At 43.6% G+C, this 16,467-nt stretch overlaps 2 protein-coding genes and 1 long non-coding RNA gene across 3 annotated transcripts; 1 reads left to right on the forward strand and 2 right to left on the reverse strand.

Annotated features, from left to right (window-relative positions):
* On the reverse strand, nt 1-4,800 carry LOC114921845 (uncharacterized). The gene is made up of 2 exons (XR_003810157.2): nt 4,501-4,800; nt 1-1,190 (listed from the first exon to the last, which is right to left on the reverse strand). It is a non-coding gene; the product is annotated as an uncharacterized lncRNA (long non-coding RNA).
* On the forward strand, nt 2,539-8,009 carry rwdd (RWD domain containing 4). The gene is made up of 7 exons (XM_065950615.1): nt 2,539-2,736; nt 3,405-3,485; nt 3,637-3,746; nt 5,782-5,932; nt 6,227-6,335; nt 7,261-7,310; nt 7,425-8,009. The coding sequence occupies exons 1-7, from the start codon at nt 2,713-2,715 to the stop codon at nt 7,476-7,478; spliced, it is 579 nt and encodes a 192-aa protein (XP_065806687.1). The 5' UTR covers nt 2,539-2,712; the 3' UTR covers nt 7,479-8,009.
* Nucleotides 8,010-8,998: 989 nt separating this feature from the next.
* On the reverse strand, nt 8,999-12,486 carry ing2 (inhibitor of growth family, member 2). Its single transcript, XM_020658949.3, has 2 exons — nt 12,181-12,486; nt 8,999-10,168 (listed from the first exon to the last, which is right to left on the reverse strand). The coding sequence occupies exons 1-2, from the start codon at nt 12,323-12,325 to the stop codon at nt 9,468-9,470; spliced, it is 846 nt and encodes a 281-aa protein (XP_020514605.1). The 5' UTR covers nt 12,326-12,486; the 3' UTR covers nt 8,999-9,467.
* Nucleotides 12,487-16,467: the final 3,981 nt, after the last annotated feature.

Consider the following 16,467-nt stretch of genomic DNA (forward strand, 5'->3'; position numbering starts at 1 on the left):
TCAAAGTGACCATGGGTTTAATAAGACATTCTGACGCAGCTCACTCATTATAATGATGCACTTCACTCTCAGTCTGGTCACACACTCAGTGAAAGCAGGAAATTACGAAGAGCACACAAGCAGCATGTCTGCAGATAAGAAGTTCTTTCAGTTGCAATAATAGTTTACAATGTGAGAGAGAGACAACAAGAACAGAAAACGATGTAAAATGTGAAAAGAATGAGAGAAGGTGTTTAGCAAATGCAGCCTTCAGCTACCACAAATACTTTTTAAAGGTGACATATTCTCCACCTCTTCAACCAGTTTAAATAAGTCTCAGAGCTCCTCAAAACATGTGTGTGAAGTTTCTTGTTCTAAATCCAGTCTGATCATGTCTATAAACCCCTCTATTTCAGCCCTGCTTAAAACAGACTGTTTCTGTGTCTGTACCTTTAAATAGGTAAAAGAGCTGTGTCTGACCACACCCCCTCTCTGGAAGGGCTTGGGTGTACTTCGGCTTTCTCGCTCCATGTCCAATTGTTTACGGTGAGAAAGCAGACTCAGAGGGCAGAACAACCACCTAGCTGTGGGAGTGTCACCCACCTGGGGGAGGGGTTACTGCCCTTTGTGATTTCATGAAGGGAAAATCTCCAAACAGCCTGTTTAAGCACACATTTTCTGAAAACTTTGTTCATCATTGGGGGGTTTGTAGACAGACTAGAGACACATATTGGAGTTAGAGAAACATGGTGAAGTGGATTTTACAGAATATTTGACCTTTTAAGGCATCAAATGTGGATTAGTCTGCAGATGAAATAGTCCCACTCTAAAGCAACATTTCTCTTTTTTGGCAAGGTTTTTTAAAAACTATAAAACTGGAAATCACAGAGCCCCTGTTTCAGAAGTGATGCTGAGCTTTATTATTTTTAGAAACATTTTTTAGGGACCAAAGAGGAGAGAGAGTTTTTAGTAATACAGTCACATTTAAAAAAAAAAGATCAGCCTCGTCCCTTAAAATATAAATAACGCTGAAAAGAACAAGTTCCCCTTTGTGTTCCTGGTTTATTAGAACAAGTAAACCCTCTGATCTTTTAAGACAAGAAGCAATAACTGAATCCTCTCCGCAGCTAAATCCAGAACCGTCTCAGCCTCCTCCTCTGTCTTCGTCTCTCTTCAGCCTCCTCCTCTTCCATCAGAAGCCGTCTCTCCACCTGAGGGGAATAACTCAGAGGATCAGTGTAATCACAAGTCAAACACCATGTGTCATATTGAGCTGCACAGTGGAAATTATCCCCGCTTCCCCCTCACCGAACTCTGCTGCTGGCTTTGAAACATGTCTCATCTGTCCGTGTACTCAGAGATAATTCACTTTTACATCAGTCAGATTAACTGTAACTTTAGGAGAGTGTTGCACCAGCCGTCTCTTCACAGGGAGGTGGGGATGCCGTCATCACAGAGTATATTTTAAATGTCTTACAGTAAAACCTTCTCTGTCATGAATCCTCTGACATTCAATCTAAGTTAACTCAACAGAAAAGTGAGAAAAAGTAAAATAATACAACAGGCGACCAGGAGGCATCCTGATCAGATGCCCGAACCACCTCAGCTGGCTCCTTCCAATATGAAGGAGTAGCAACAATCGCGTTTGTCCTTGTTTGCTTGTTTTAAAGGTCACATATTTTGCAAAATCCTCTTCTCCATGTTTCTCTAACACTAATATGTGTCTCTAGTCTGTCTACAACCCCCCCAATGATGAACAAAGTTTTCAGAAAATGTGAGCTCAAACAGGCCGTTTGGAGATTTTCCCTTCATGACATCACAAAGGGCAGTAACCCCTCCCCCAGGTGGGTGACACTCCCACAGCTAGGTGTTTGTTCTGCCCTCTGAGTCTGCCTTCTCACTGTAAACAATTGGACATGGAGCGAGAAAGCCCAAGCACACCCAAGCCCTTCCAGAGAGGGGCGTGAGATTTAGCTAGTAACAGAATCAAGTGTCTGATGATGACGTAGTATTGATTTGGTTTGGACAGTGAGTACATAAAAATAAAAACAATGTTTCATAAGTAAGTGAAACTTCTGAGTCAACATGTTGGCAAATAAGAGCACTAATCTCTTAACATCTAGAGGAGTGGGGACCTGTCTGAAAATGACTAAAACTTAACGAGTCGCTCTCATTGGATGATTATAAGAGCATGCAAAATGACTTGGAGGCGGACACATCTGGCTGCAGATGTTCTCTCGGATGTTTTATGGTTGCTTGTCGTTTTTCAGAAACTCTAATAAAGTCAAATTAATTAAAAAAAATCCAGGGTTCAGAAAATAGTTGACAAAATGAGCAGTACACATCAATATCCTTCGGAGCCCCGGAATCCCAAAGAAATAAAAAATATTCTCTTTAGTTTTTTAATTTGTTTAATTTTTGGGACTACGTGATATCCTGTGTAAACCTTTGTATGAATAATGTGGAGGGAAATTGTTTTTTTTTTTTTTGTTGTTTTTTTTAATTATTACGATTTCATCAATAATACTGCATCCTGCGATGACGCGGTCCACGCAGATCGCCTACCGCGCCTGCGTATTATATCATGGTGGCTCTGGCTGTTCCAGCTGGATAAGTTGTGAGGTTATAAACATAGTTAAGTTTAAATGAAACAAATGGGTCATTAAGTCCGGATTTTGTCCACTCTTTGAACTCTAAACGGAGAGTTCATACGACAGAAACTGAGGGGAAATCATGACAGCGAACGAGGATCAGGAGGTATGACTGGATGTTCCGTTAGCTAGCTGCTGTTAGCGGCTAAATGCTATCCAGTTGACACAAGCGTGACTGCTAGCATGTTAGCCTGAAAGACTTTATGCTCATTATACAGCAGAATGAGTAAACACATTTGATTTTATTCAATATTCAAGACCTCTATTTAGCCAACAACAGTCAGCTCGCAGTGTCAAATGTCTGTAGCTGCGCTTAAGCGCTAATTCCTAATGGAGAATACGTCACGCCAAATTCCGTTTAAAATATTGTTAAATTAATAGTTTTTGATTAAAAGACATTTTTTGGACAACAACAATTTAAATCGTTTTCTAATCACTTAAAAATGTTATCGGGGAAATTCGGCTTCTAGGTTTGTTATTACAGATCAACATAATGCTAATTACACAACGCAGTTCAACTGAGGCCAGCTGCCTCCACATCCTGTAAAAACAAAGGCTTACAGGTAGATAAAGGATAGAACTAGTGTCTGCTATTTATTGCCTGGAGGATAACATGTATGTTTGAGCTATAAGTGACAATTATGTCGTTTTAGAAGCCCAGTCTTGGTTCTTTCACCGTTTTTTTAATTAATCTTTTTTTTTTGAATGGGGTTTGGTGGGCAGTGGTTTGTTTTTATATCTTCTAACCTTGTATCTGACTCTCTTCTCTCACAGATGGAGCTGGAGGCTCTTCGCTCCATCTACGAGGGAGATGAGTGTTTCAAGGAAATCAGTCCAGTATCCTTTCAGTTCAGGGTGAGTACTGTCAGATTAAAAAGGCCTGAATTCAGGAGTAGGCATTTTAAGACAATGTTTGATTACTGCTACTTTAAATGACTGTGCTACATAGTCTATAATTAATGATCTGATGGCATCTTGGTGCTTTTATTTTCATGGTATTCATCAGATAGGAGAGCTCGAGGACACCAAAGCCTTCCTCCTGGACGTCAGCTGGCCGGAGACGTACCCCGAGACATCCCCTCAAATCACCCTAGATGCCTTCTTCAACAACAGAATGTAAGCTGCATGCACAGCGTTGTTTTATCAACTAGTCTGTAGCGTAACTGAAGGCTAGCAATTATTTGGTTTGTCAAAATTAGGCACCAAGGTCCTTCAAAATCTCAGGGCAGACATTATATATTTAAGGCCTAAATTAAATACGAAAATCACCTCGGTTTGTCAGATATGAGAGCAGTTATCAGGTCAACAGGTGTTGCAGCGATGGAAGAGGGCAAGAGAAGTGGTTCAGATAGAAGTGATTGTACCCGACCTAAAAAGCCTCTGCATGTTTCTAATAAGCTCCACGAGCAGAAACGTGCTCAAACTAGGATCAATATTGGAGATGCTTTGAAAAATGGAGAGAGGTTAGAACACAGAAAGGTTTACAGACCGATGCAGAGCTGGATAAACACTGAAGCTTCAGTATTCACCACATGGTGACCTGTGAGAGCATCGACTCTAGAGGAGGGGGCGGGGGGAGACAGCTCTCTACAATGTTTAGAATTTGGACTGCAGTACCCATTTTAAATACTAGGTGTCAGAGTTACACACTGCTCCTTTAAAGCAGAGATAAAAAAAAAAAGCTATGCTGGTTAAAAAAAAGTTGTGCTTGTTCTCATTTTGTCAGACAAAGTGAGAGCATTCATTCAATTTTAAGTTCAAATGTCCTAAAACTTTAAGTCCATGAAGCAAATGTTAAATGAGTCAAATGTGCCAGTGCACAGAATGAAACACAAATTAAACATGTGAACTAAAGGCTGTGTTTGAATACCTTGTGTGAGATGGGAGTCTTGAAGTTGTGAGTTTAAAGAGGGCGCTGAGGTGTTGAAAGTCAGTCTAAGAGGATCTCACAACTGCACGATCATCCAGGAAGTAAACTTTAAAACTCTAGCAAAATAAATAACAATCCGCCAACTCTTGTTGTCCACAAGCACGTCCTCTTAATCCTGGGCAGCACAAAAACTTTACACTCCTCCTGAAATCCAGCAAACACTCATCCATGTGTCAGTCCTTTTGTCTCCCCTCACACACACACACACCGACAGGTCCCAGGTGCTAGCAATCACCTCTCTCTCCTGTGCTGGGCCACACCCACTGCCTCACAGAAGCTCAGCTTCAACTTCATTTGTCCCCGAAGGGCGGGCTGGTTGGTTTTGCAGCAGGGTATTAAAATGACTGAAAAAATACATTTTAAAAAGCTAACGAGGTAAAAATGTTAAGAGGCATTGAATGTGGAAGCTTTGGAGAAACAACCGAGATCCTTGAGTGAAGCTCTGAGCAGCTTCCATTACAGACGGAATAAAGTGCTGAGTCAACAAGAAATATAAACATGTCACTGTTAAATATGAATTCCTAGTAGTAAAACTCACAAGTACACATTTTAACACAGTCAGATACATCCATTATCTTTACCTCGTTTTCCCATTTGGGGTTGTGGGGAGGCTGGATCCGATCCCAGCTGTCATTGGGCTGAGAGGCGGGGTTACACCCTGGAATGGTCGCCAGCCAATCACAGGGCTGACATATAGAGACAGACAACCAGACAACACATGAACGGGGAGAACATGTAAACTCCACACATACACACACATACTTAATACATACTATACAAAACCAAAATAATATAATATTAGCCTGCATACAGAAGAGAGAGGTGAAAATGTTTCCGACACAAACAGACCAAAGCAACACAGCCGAGGTCGGATACAAACTGAAACAATAGCATCATCATCACCGGTACCAGCATAACCAGCCCAAATATCTCTGGCACTGGGGGGGACAAAAGAGGGCCTGTATCTGTTGTTTTTTTTTTACCGAGGAAGGAAGTAACTGAAAGGTGAAGGGGGTGAGCACAGACAGCCTTCAGGGTGTCTGCTACGATTCTCTTAAGCTTTGGATGCTGAAGTGAAATCATAATATGAAATCAAAGTCTGGAAACACTTTGTGCATTTAACCCTGACAGGTCCTAAACGGTGTCCGCTTGTTGTCACCTTGATGCTGTATGTTTGGAGATGCTGTTTTTTCACATAACTGTGGTGTGGTGTCTCTCCAGCTCTGCAGAGACGAAGCAGCTCATCCTATCTCAGCTGGAGGAGCAGGTGGAGGCTAACCTGGGCACTGCCATGATGTACACTCTGTTTGAGTGGGCCAAAGAGAACCAGGAGAGCCTGATGGAGAACCACAAACCTGTGGTCACTGCTGTGGTCAGTCTAATGAACCAATACTACAACTACAACACCGTGACAGGGAACAAGCAGCACTGATTAGTCGGTCTGAAACTACTGTGGAAACAATGTGTTTGTTATAATCTGTGCATGATTTAAATTTGTATTTGCACGACACCAATGCTTGACGTATAATCCAAACAACAACAAAGACACGGTCCCATATTCGTCATCCACTCCCCTGTACTGTAAAGACTTTATCACTGTTGTACGGAACAGCCAGAGTCGTCAGGTTTCAATGAAATAGCTTGCAGATATTTCTTGTTGTTGCAGACGTCGCTATCGAGCGGTGACACGACGAACGCTGCCTCCACGACCAAGAAGAAGGAGAGGAAGGAGCAGCTGACGAAAGCTCAGAAGAGGAGAATCGTCAGCAAAACAGGTTCATAAGTCACACGTCTCACAGTACTGATACTGAGCATTCTCAAAATCTCAAATCAAGCAGTAGGGTAGTCGAGCTCTCAGCCTGCAGGGAAAGTTGTGAGGCACAGACTCCTAGCTTGCGAGCTCTCTGCCCGACTCCGCTGGTCACTCTTTAACTTTAATACAGGACTCTTTCAATCAAAAGAGAACTCCACAAGGTTTATTTATGGAACAATTTCCCACTGTTTTCAGTAAATGCACGATTAAGACCTCGTGAGGGAGAAAAGTCGCGCAGCCAGCCCGGTCCGTGTCGCCGTCTTTCCCAGCACAGCGAGCAATCAGCTTTCAATACACAATGAATGGGGATGTGTTTTTAATCGCATCGGGTTGCAGTTATTGTCAGCAGCACCTGTGGTAATGACGGCGCGTGTCAGCATTTTATTTTGGTATATTGGTCACACCAGTGTAAAAGACGCAGCCAACTTTTAAGACGGAGAAATAGGTATTAAAGTGCGTCTAATTCAGCGGATTTTACGGTACTAAAGGTAGTGAATGTGAGACAGAGCTGTAGCCTGTTCTGCTGGTCGAGCTTCGATTCTGCTCAGCCTCTCTGATGCATCCTGTCCCTTTGGATTTGACTTTCTTGTTTGGTTTCAAGACGAATTGAAAAGTGATTTGAACAGCCAGACATGGACTCACCACAACATCTGGCGTCTAAGGCTCCGTGTCCGTTGGATGTTTTTTGTTTCAGGCTGAAAAGAATGCCAGCTGGATGAAGCCTTTTTGTTTTTAAACGTTGATGAAACTTCGGATCTTCACAAATCAAATTCAAACCGAGTTAATTTTTCTCTACAATCTGTGGCTCTTAAAGTCAAACTTCATGCTGATGGGATCTCTGCTTGTGGAAATGATCTTATTCAAACTCTGATGATCTCTGCTTCCAGATAACAAAGGAGAACTGCCAAGAGGATGGAACTGGGTGGACGTGATAAAAGTAGGTGCTTTTCCTCATTTTCACCACAAGATGGAGCGCTTACTGTGAAAAGCATCTTTAACCTTTTCCTTATTTCCTCTTTCTTCCTCACATCACCTCATCCTGATCCTGCAGCATGTGAGTAACAACCAGCGGAATGAACTTAAAATCCTGACCACAGCTCTGTAGTTTCCCATCATTTATTATTCTTTTTCTTCTCAGCTGAGTAAAACAGGAGGAAAGGACGACGAGTAGCTGGGCTCGCTGTGATCTGCTGCTACATGATGAACTGAACTCTGTGCAGCCTGTCGATGCTGCAGATCCCGCCTCCATGCTGTCACATCCTTCAACAGAAACACTCAACATGTCCGCCCGCCCTCCACCCTGAGGAGAGGAGCAGACCCTCGGCAGACCAGTTTTCTGTTAAATAAGCCGCTCAGTCTGCCGTCAGGGTGCCGGACAGTTTCCTGTCACTGCCGTGTTTCTCAGGCCGACGAGCCGTAAATGTTGGATAATGTTTGGTAATGGATGTGTCAAAGTGTCGGGAAGCTTCCTGCTGTTGCGTTTAGGTATCATGTGACTCTGTGAAGGCAGAGAGTTTTTAAAAACACACAAATGTTACACCTCTCACCTGTCTCTTATTCTGACAGCTGATTGGTTCTGCCCAATGTTTGACAAACCTAACATTTTTATATTTAAATAAAAACAGATGTGGTCTAAGTGTTGTCGTCAGTTTGAATCATTCTGAGATTTTATAGAAGAGAGCTGAAGACCGGTCTCCACAACACTTGTCTCGGTCTCAGACTGGGCCGCCACCACTGATCATCTATTGGTCCACGTCATTACTGTGATTTGAAGGAAAACGCCTCTTTCTAAAAGATCATCCATCCATAATCTTGACTGCTTTTTTTGTTCTGGGTCGCGAGGGCTAGAGCCAATCCCAGCTGTCTCATTGAGCGAGAGTCGGGGTTACACCCTGAAATGGTCACTCACTTAGACTGTAACACCGGGAAGGTTGATAAAAATCCAACTACAAATAAATTGAAGTTATTTATAGTTTTAGAGGGCAGTGGTTAGCGCTGTCCGCTCACTGTCCCGTCTGTCAGGAGTCTCTCTGTGTGGAGTCTGCATGTTCTCCCCGTTCATGTGTGGGTTCTCTCCGGGTACTCCGGCTTCCTCACACAGTCCAAAAACATGCTCGTTAGGTTAACTGGTGACTCTAAATTGCCCGGAGGTGTGAGTGTGGCTGGTTGTCTGTCTATATGTCAGTCCTGTGATTGGCTGGAGAACGGTCCAGGGTGTAACCCCACCTCGCCCAATGACAGCTGTAATCGGCTCCAGGCCCCCCAAGAGCCTGAACGAGAAAAGCGGTAAAGATAATGAAAAGATAGATTTTCTTTTAGAAAGAGGTGTTTTCCTTCTAATCAGTTATCTTGTCTTGACCGGTCTGGATTTAAAATCCAGAGTCCACCCAGTCTGAGACCGAGACTAGACAGAGAAAAAACGCTTTAGATTCCTAGACGAGACCTAGACCTTCAAAAAGCGAATTCGAGACCGGTCTTGAGACCAAGACTGATTCAGGTACTGCGTCACCAGGTCATGAAGCAGACGCAGGTTGTCTTGCAAACTTTCTGAAGAACGAGGCAGACAGTGAACGAAGACACGGGAGAACCCAGACGTGCTGTTGTTGCAGAAACAGAGCAGAGAAGTGGACGACTATACTTTGTTTTAATGAATATAAAAAGAAATGTACACAAGAGTGAAAATGAAGCAATAAAAACAGAAAGTCCACAAACATGACGTGTTGTTCCAGTGTCCAGTCGACAATCGTCTCCTCCTTAAATATCTCTTTGTAAACATAAAACACGCCGAGGTCACGCTCTACACAACATTATCGTACAGAGACATTAAAGAGAAACGGAGCAGAAATATATCCTGATTGAAACGGGGGAAATAAACCAAAGGATGCGTTCTCTTCTGTCTTTCTTTTCAGTTAAAATAAAAACCCTCGGAGACGTCTGGAGTCTCGAGGACGACGGCAGCGTGAAGCTGATGATGTCACGTCCGCTCCTTGATTAATAATAAGCGCTGCTACTGACGGTGTTGGATTGTGCTCTAACAACATCACGAGTACTGTTTTCACTACGGCCGGCAGTCTGAACCCTGCAGGACGCCTCACTACCTCGACCTGCGGTCCTTTCTGTTTTTGTCCAGGCTTTTGTCCATCGTCTTTTCGTTGTCCCCCCGGCACTTGGGGCAGTACCACTTCCCCTTGGGCTTATACGTGAGCCCCACGCAGGAGAAGTGGAACCACTCGATGGGGCACTGGTCGTTGTCGCAGCCGATCATCTCGCCGTACGACACCTGCTCACAGAGGCAGTATGTGGGCTCGTTGGGGTCGATGGCGAAGTCGACGGGCGAGGCGTCCCGCTCCTGTTTGCTCTTACGCTTCTTCTTCTTCGCAGACTTTGACTTCTTCTCCCGGGGCGGAGGGATGGACAGCTCCTCCACGGGGTCGTCCACCAGAGAGCCGTTGGCCGACGGGTGGCTCGAGTCACGGCTCTCGCTGTTTCGTTGGCGTCGAGGTCGGCGGGCTGAGGTGCGTTCGGGAGCGGGGGAGTCCTGGACGCTAGAGCGACGCTCCGCGGGGAGGCGTTCGGCCTCGCTGGGCTCCTGCAGCGACAGAGAGTGAGAGTCCATCTGACGGGAGCGGTTCTCCACCAGCTCCGTCATCTGGGTCACCACGTGGATCTTCTCGTCGCCGAGCTCCTGGCTGGTGATGAGCGCCCTCTGCAGCAGGACCTGCAGACGCTTCCTCTGCGCCGCGTCCTGCTCGCCTTTGTACTTCTCAAACACTTCATCCACCTCCTGCAGCACCTCTGACAAAAGACAGGACGCAGACTCTTTTACTCATCAATTAAACTTTCAATCAATACATCAAAATATATCAGAAATGATTCATCAACAGCGGAGTTCTAGTATCTAAAATAATCTGCTCTCAATGAGTCATCGGTACAAAAACGTTGGAAAGCCGGGGTCAGAGGCTTCAGCCTGCAGGCGGTAATGGCTGCAATGTCATCCTTTAATTATCTGACGTGCTCACACTGTTATTCTAAGTGTCTGCTTTTAAACCTAAACCCCATTTTCAGCACAATTTGGGGTCTTATGGTGCATTTATGTGGCGTCGGACATATAGGAAAAACTAGTTGTAAACTGCACATGAACACCTGCTCAAGGAGGAACAACTCGGAAACTCTGAAAAGAATTACATGCCCAACTTCCTGACTTGACGTCAGAATCGTCATGACCTGGGGGGCAAAATATGTTTAGTAATGTTATCATACTTTTTTATCAATCTATCAATTGCAAATCAACTTTTTGCTCAAATATAACTTTTTAACACTGACCAGCTTCGTAGCATCAACGCTGATTTGTGCTGTTGTTACAACATTCAGACTTTACGATCTGAAATCAAGTGAAGTCACTGAAGTCGGAAGAACGACTTGGAAACTTGGACCACCCGAGCAGCATGTGAATGCAGCATAAATGTTACAAAAAGTGAACCACAGAGAAACCTCCAGTAATGGCTGCAACACAATCCCAAAGTTAGTCCAATAAACGATGTAGGCTCAGGTTGTTATTCTAAGCATTCATTGCATTTAAAGAGACACACACATCAAAACGGAGCGTTCTGAGAGAGCTGGTTTATACAGGATCACAAACCTCCTCTGGTGCTTGATTCATGTTATATTTTGACCAAATCACAGCACAGATGTTTCATTTAGACCACAGGGGACTGTTTGAAAAGGTGGAGAAGGGGGAGAATATGTCCTCTTTAAAAGTTAAAAACTTAGGAAGAGTGTATCCATCAGGGGTCAGTCATGCAAAATAAAGGACGTCGTCTGTAAACATTAAAGGAGGAGAAGAAGAAGTGGGAGGGCTAGAGCTGCAGGAAATGACGGCGGTGAGATGTTGAAGGGGGGTTGCTTCAGAGAAGAGGAGCTCTCCTCTCCGGCTCTGCAGCTCACAGTCGACGGGGCGGAGCGGAGTGCAGAGACGGTGTGAGCCCTCCGAGATGTCTCGTTTTATAACAATCCTAATATAATGCATCGCCTGTTCCTTCTGTGTCATTCGTACAATGTGTCCGAGGTGTGCAGGAGGTTATATGTAACAGCGGCTGGTTGCCAACTGCAGCTTAACCGTGCGTCAACATCAGCAACAATGAGGGTTGTTTGTGTTCCTCCCCCTGGTCATCGGGAACATTAATGAACACATTTTATAATCTACACAACACTGTTATTCCTTATTCTGAATATCGGCATGCATTACGAGAACCAAGAAGCCTTTTCTCCCGATGAATACTCAAGTTTATTCATTGTTTTCACAGTAATCCTCCGCGGTGACACCATAGTGGGCGGTAGTGTGTACATACTGAAAAAGTTGGGATTTAACCATTTATTATAGATAGATTTGAATTAGATTAATGCCGAATTATTCAGTGAACACTAATGATTCATATTATATCTTGGATGAGGTTATAAATAATGTGTCCGGAAGAGGCGAGGGAGAAATACGAAATTTAGGCATTTTCCGAAGGGAGTTTGGTGCAAGGCACAAAACAGCACGGACTGTAACTGGGCTATGCCTCCTTATGGATTGCTGACTTTTTCAAAAAGATAAATAGGTCGTTTAAGTTGTCGAACACATTTCGGTTAATCGAATTAATCGTTTTGGTCGTACAGCTGTAAACACAGGGCTCGGGCTTTTCCGTGAAATGGGAACACAAGGGTCGCGCCTGCTCCACCATTTCAGCTCAGCCTGCCAGACCGCTGTTAATGTTTGCCCGTTTTTAAAAACACACAGTTGTGATTAATGATAGAAACGCTGGTACCTTGATACTTTGCGTCGATTTCTCGGAGCAGGGAAACATTTCTTTGTATGTCCAGAGGCAGGGACTCCACACACTCCAGGTAATCCTCCACATAGTTGACCAGTTGCTGCGACTTGTCTGCTGTCGGGTAGTGATGGCCTAACATCGTCTCTGCGATGCATAGAGGCGCTGAAACAATATAGAGGAAATGTGAAAAATATTCTGTTAAAAAAACCAAATGCTTGTTGGCGACTTTGCAGCTTGTAGGGCAGTCCCAGGCAGCAGTTCACTTCAAACAAAACTCCAGCCACTGCGCATGCGGGAGTATTTTCCTTATATGGTATTGTACAGTTTCCTCGCGCTTGTCGTCACGGGAGGCTGGACCAGATGGGTTTGGAGCAGCAGGATTGGCGGAGAGTGACCTCATTATCATAACTTTTTTCCCGGGAAATTAAACCAATGGGGGAATTGAAAACACAGAGTTTCCATAGTTTAGACGGAGACCAAATGTGTTTTTGTTTAAAAGTCGACCAAATACGCAGATAAAAGTACAAAGACAAGTTTTATGTCTTCTAAGTCTTTGAATTGAATTCAAATTAAACAGTTTTTACGCCATGTTTACTCTGATATTCTCTAAATTTTGACAGCAAACACCTGTAATCTCATTTAGCCTACTGTCATGAGAAGCAGCAGGTTCTCATATTTCCTGTTTTTTCCAAACAGCATGTGACGTGAGTGAGTGTTAGCAACTTTAACCAATTAATGGCACATATTGCAGATATCCCAGTATCACACAGTAGCGCTTGGTAATATTTTAATTTGTTATAATTTGGCGCTTTGTTAGCAGTTTATTAGCTAACTGTAGCTAACAGGTTAGCTTAATATATTGTTCTAACTCTGAATATAGCAATTTCACTGTCAATTGTCTCCTCAGCAGGGGTGCTGCTTGTCAACAGGCAAGGCAGGGGCCCCAGACCAGTAGGGGGCCCCAGAGGGCTGACAAACTTTGGACCAAAGCAGCAACCCAAAATGTGAACATTTTGCAATGACAGAAGAAAACTTCCCTAAAGGGGCCCAATCTGACAGCATTCACTCTCATTGCTCTGCTGAATGCTGGTGGGAGGGCCCCCCAATTAACTTTTGTCCAGGGCCCCAACAGACTCTAGAATAGCCACTCCTCCTCAGTCGCTAATAAGTCAGGAAATAGTTAAAATCATGAGTATTGATAGATAAATTATAATTTGTAGGATTCTGTTTTTTTACTTGGCTGTATGATTTCTCAGCCCGAGTGTGTCAGAGGAGAATGCCCTGCCCTGTAAACGTTGCCTTCTTTCAAGAATATTCTGAACTGTCTGTAGATAAATGTAAATAAACACGAGTGTTAACCTCTGGAGCAGCTGCGGCTGATGTAGAGGTTCCTGCTTTAACCTGCGTCTGTTAGCACAGCTCATATTTAAACACTGTCTCTGTGAATCACGTGATTGCACCAGAATGTGTGATTCAGGGAAATAACTATTTCCTCTTTTCTGTGTCACATGGGGTCAGGAAATATCTTCTCTGCTTTTTCTATTCCTGCCAACAGGAAACATTAAAACCTGTTAAAACACTTCACAACACATCTCTCTTTACTGCGATACAGAATAAATCATATTACTAATGACCATGAACACGTTTACTGCATGTTGAAACAGCTCAGTCTGTCCAATAGGTGCTTCTACCACAGCCATTTATAGTTTAAAGTATACACACTAAAAAATGCTGGGTCAAAATTGACCCAATACGGGTTAACTCGTAACCCAACGCTGGGTCAATCTAGCACCTACACAGCACTGGGTCATTTTGACCCAGCTGTGCTGGGTTGCAAAGAATGACCCAGCTAACACAACAAATATTACCACCCTTGTCCGTCTACAAGTGCTGGTTTTAAAGGTCCAATCAGTAAGATGTGTAGTGAGTGAAACGATAAAGGTATCTTACTATATGATCAGACATTAATGAAACATGTTGAAGTGCTGGCCTCTCTGACATCAATGCAGCAGCCAGTATGTCCTCCTTCTAACTTTAGATTCTGGTCCTGAATGATCTGGATTTGTTTGGACCAGAGAAGGTAGGCGGTTTTAAGACACCCCCACACCGCCGTTTTGGACGCCCCTCGGTTTGCCAGATATAAGAGCAGTTATCAGGTCAACAGGTGTTGCAGCGATGGAAGCGGGCAAGAGAAGTGGTTCAGATAGAAGTGATTGTACCCGACCTAAAAAGCCTCTGCATGTTAATAAACTCCACGAGCAGAAATGTGTTTTGCCTTCAAATTACTCTCTTGAAATCCACGGGGTATTTGAAAGTGGTGCGTTTTTTGTGTTTTTCCTTTATTACGCTGTCACATGGGAAGTAATGATTCTTTAGACCAATCAATGGAGTGAAGTGTATCTAGCTCCACCCTTTAGGGTCGAATCTGCATGCTTGGTACCCCCACAGAAGGGGAGCAAAAAAGTAGGACAGTATGGATCAGTTATTTTGGGACTCTTCTTCCAAACTTTTGACAGAGGAAACAGCTGTGTACCGTACCGCTTGGTGAAATGGGGCTTAACACTACAACAAATAGGCTACTCGAACTACAAATATGGCTACCACAAGTACACATAATAACAATATTATTACTACAACTACTGCTACTACTTCTGCAGGTTTTACACTCCTTCTAGAAGTACAATATGTTTCCCTCGCTGCAGCTTTGGTTGTAAATATGTCTGAAAAGCTGCAATTTTCAAAAGCTTCAGTACTTTTCTTTAGCTACTATCGATCATTAAAATAACAGATTGTATTGTTTTAGAAGACGTGGTGTCATAAAAGTATCGACAGCTGCCATAACTTGAACCACATCTACCAATAGCATTTCAATGTGCGTGCATGTTGAAGTGCCGACGTTTTGTGTGTGTGTGTGTGTGTGTGTGTGTGTGTGTGTGTGTGTGTGTGTGTGTGTGTGTGTGTGTGTGTAATTAGCACACAAAACCTGCCTGCATTACAGGGCAATTAGACTCCACATCACATCCACACATGTAAGCCCCTCAGTGATCTGTATTCCATGTTTGTTTACTCTGTTTATTTCTCTGAATCAGACCCCCTCTTCACTCTTTTTAACGTCTCCTTCCTGTGTGTGGCACAGTTTCGTTTCACGTCGGTGGAAAAAGATCACGCAACCTTTAACAGCAGTTTTTATCGCCCTGAGTTTCTGCCTGCAGTCACTTTCGTTTCCTGAACACTAAAAGACAAAGTCTAAAAAGTTACCGCTTGTGGACACGAGTGTTTCCGGCCAATGCTTTCAAAATAAAACGTTTTTTTTGTTACAGGGGTTTACAAAGTTTGCCACGGTAAGGACCCCCAAACATAATTAGCCTCCGACGGGGACCTCTCTCCTGCAACATTTCATTTCAGCTCGAACATGACGACTGGCATGAAAAATTCTTCATATATTTCCTTATTATACAAACTGTATAAACTTTAGTGATCTTGTTATTCATTCATTGTCAATGTCTTTTTTTAAAAGTTTGACTAAAGTTAAGTTTTTAACTTTTCGCGTCTTTATGGTAGATACAGGACAGTGGATAGAGTTGGAAATCAAGGAGAGAAAGAGTGGGGAATGACATGCTGGAAAGATGCCACAGGTCAGATGTGAACCCAGGCCTCCGCCTGCAGGACCAGCCTCCATTCATGGGACGCCCACAACAACCATTACATCAACATTTACTAAAACAACCTCTCTATAGAAGTACCCGAACACAGTTTGTTGTCATTGGGTTCAGATCTTAGAAAAGAGAAAAAAATTCATCGGCTGACTTCAGAGCAAACGTAGCGAGTAATGAGAACATTCATAGAAATGTCGGGGAGTCAGAAGTGCAACATGAAAATGCATCAATGGGATGGTAAACAGACTTGAGCTTGTATATTTCTTTTCTCGTCTTCTGTGCTGTGCTGTGTAAAGAGTCCATCAGTATTAACTCATCCATTCACACACATTCATACACCGCCGACCAAGCAGTGGGAGCAAGTGGGAGCAGCTGCCACAATGATGCATGTCCACCGAGAGCTTCCATAGTTTTTTCAAATCTATGAACACAAAATTGGGGGGGAAGACAACCTGAAAAAAGATTTGAAAGATCTAAAATAACTATGGCTTTAATGTTATTATTTGAATCTCAAACCAACACTCCCAACCCGCACTCTCAGGTCTTCTTCTGTTCAGCTCACTGCACCGCTCGTCCGCTGGGGTCAAGAGCCTTCAGCTGCTCTGCCCCCTCGTTGCCGTCTCTG

This window comes from Labrus bergylta, chromosome 22 (genome assembly GCF_963930695.1).
Source record: "Labrus bergylta chromosome 22, fLabBer1.1, whole genome shotgun sequence".
NCBI lineage: Eukaryota > Metazoa > Chordata > Actinopteri > Labriformes > Labridae > Labrus > Labrus bergylta.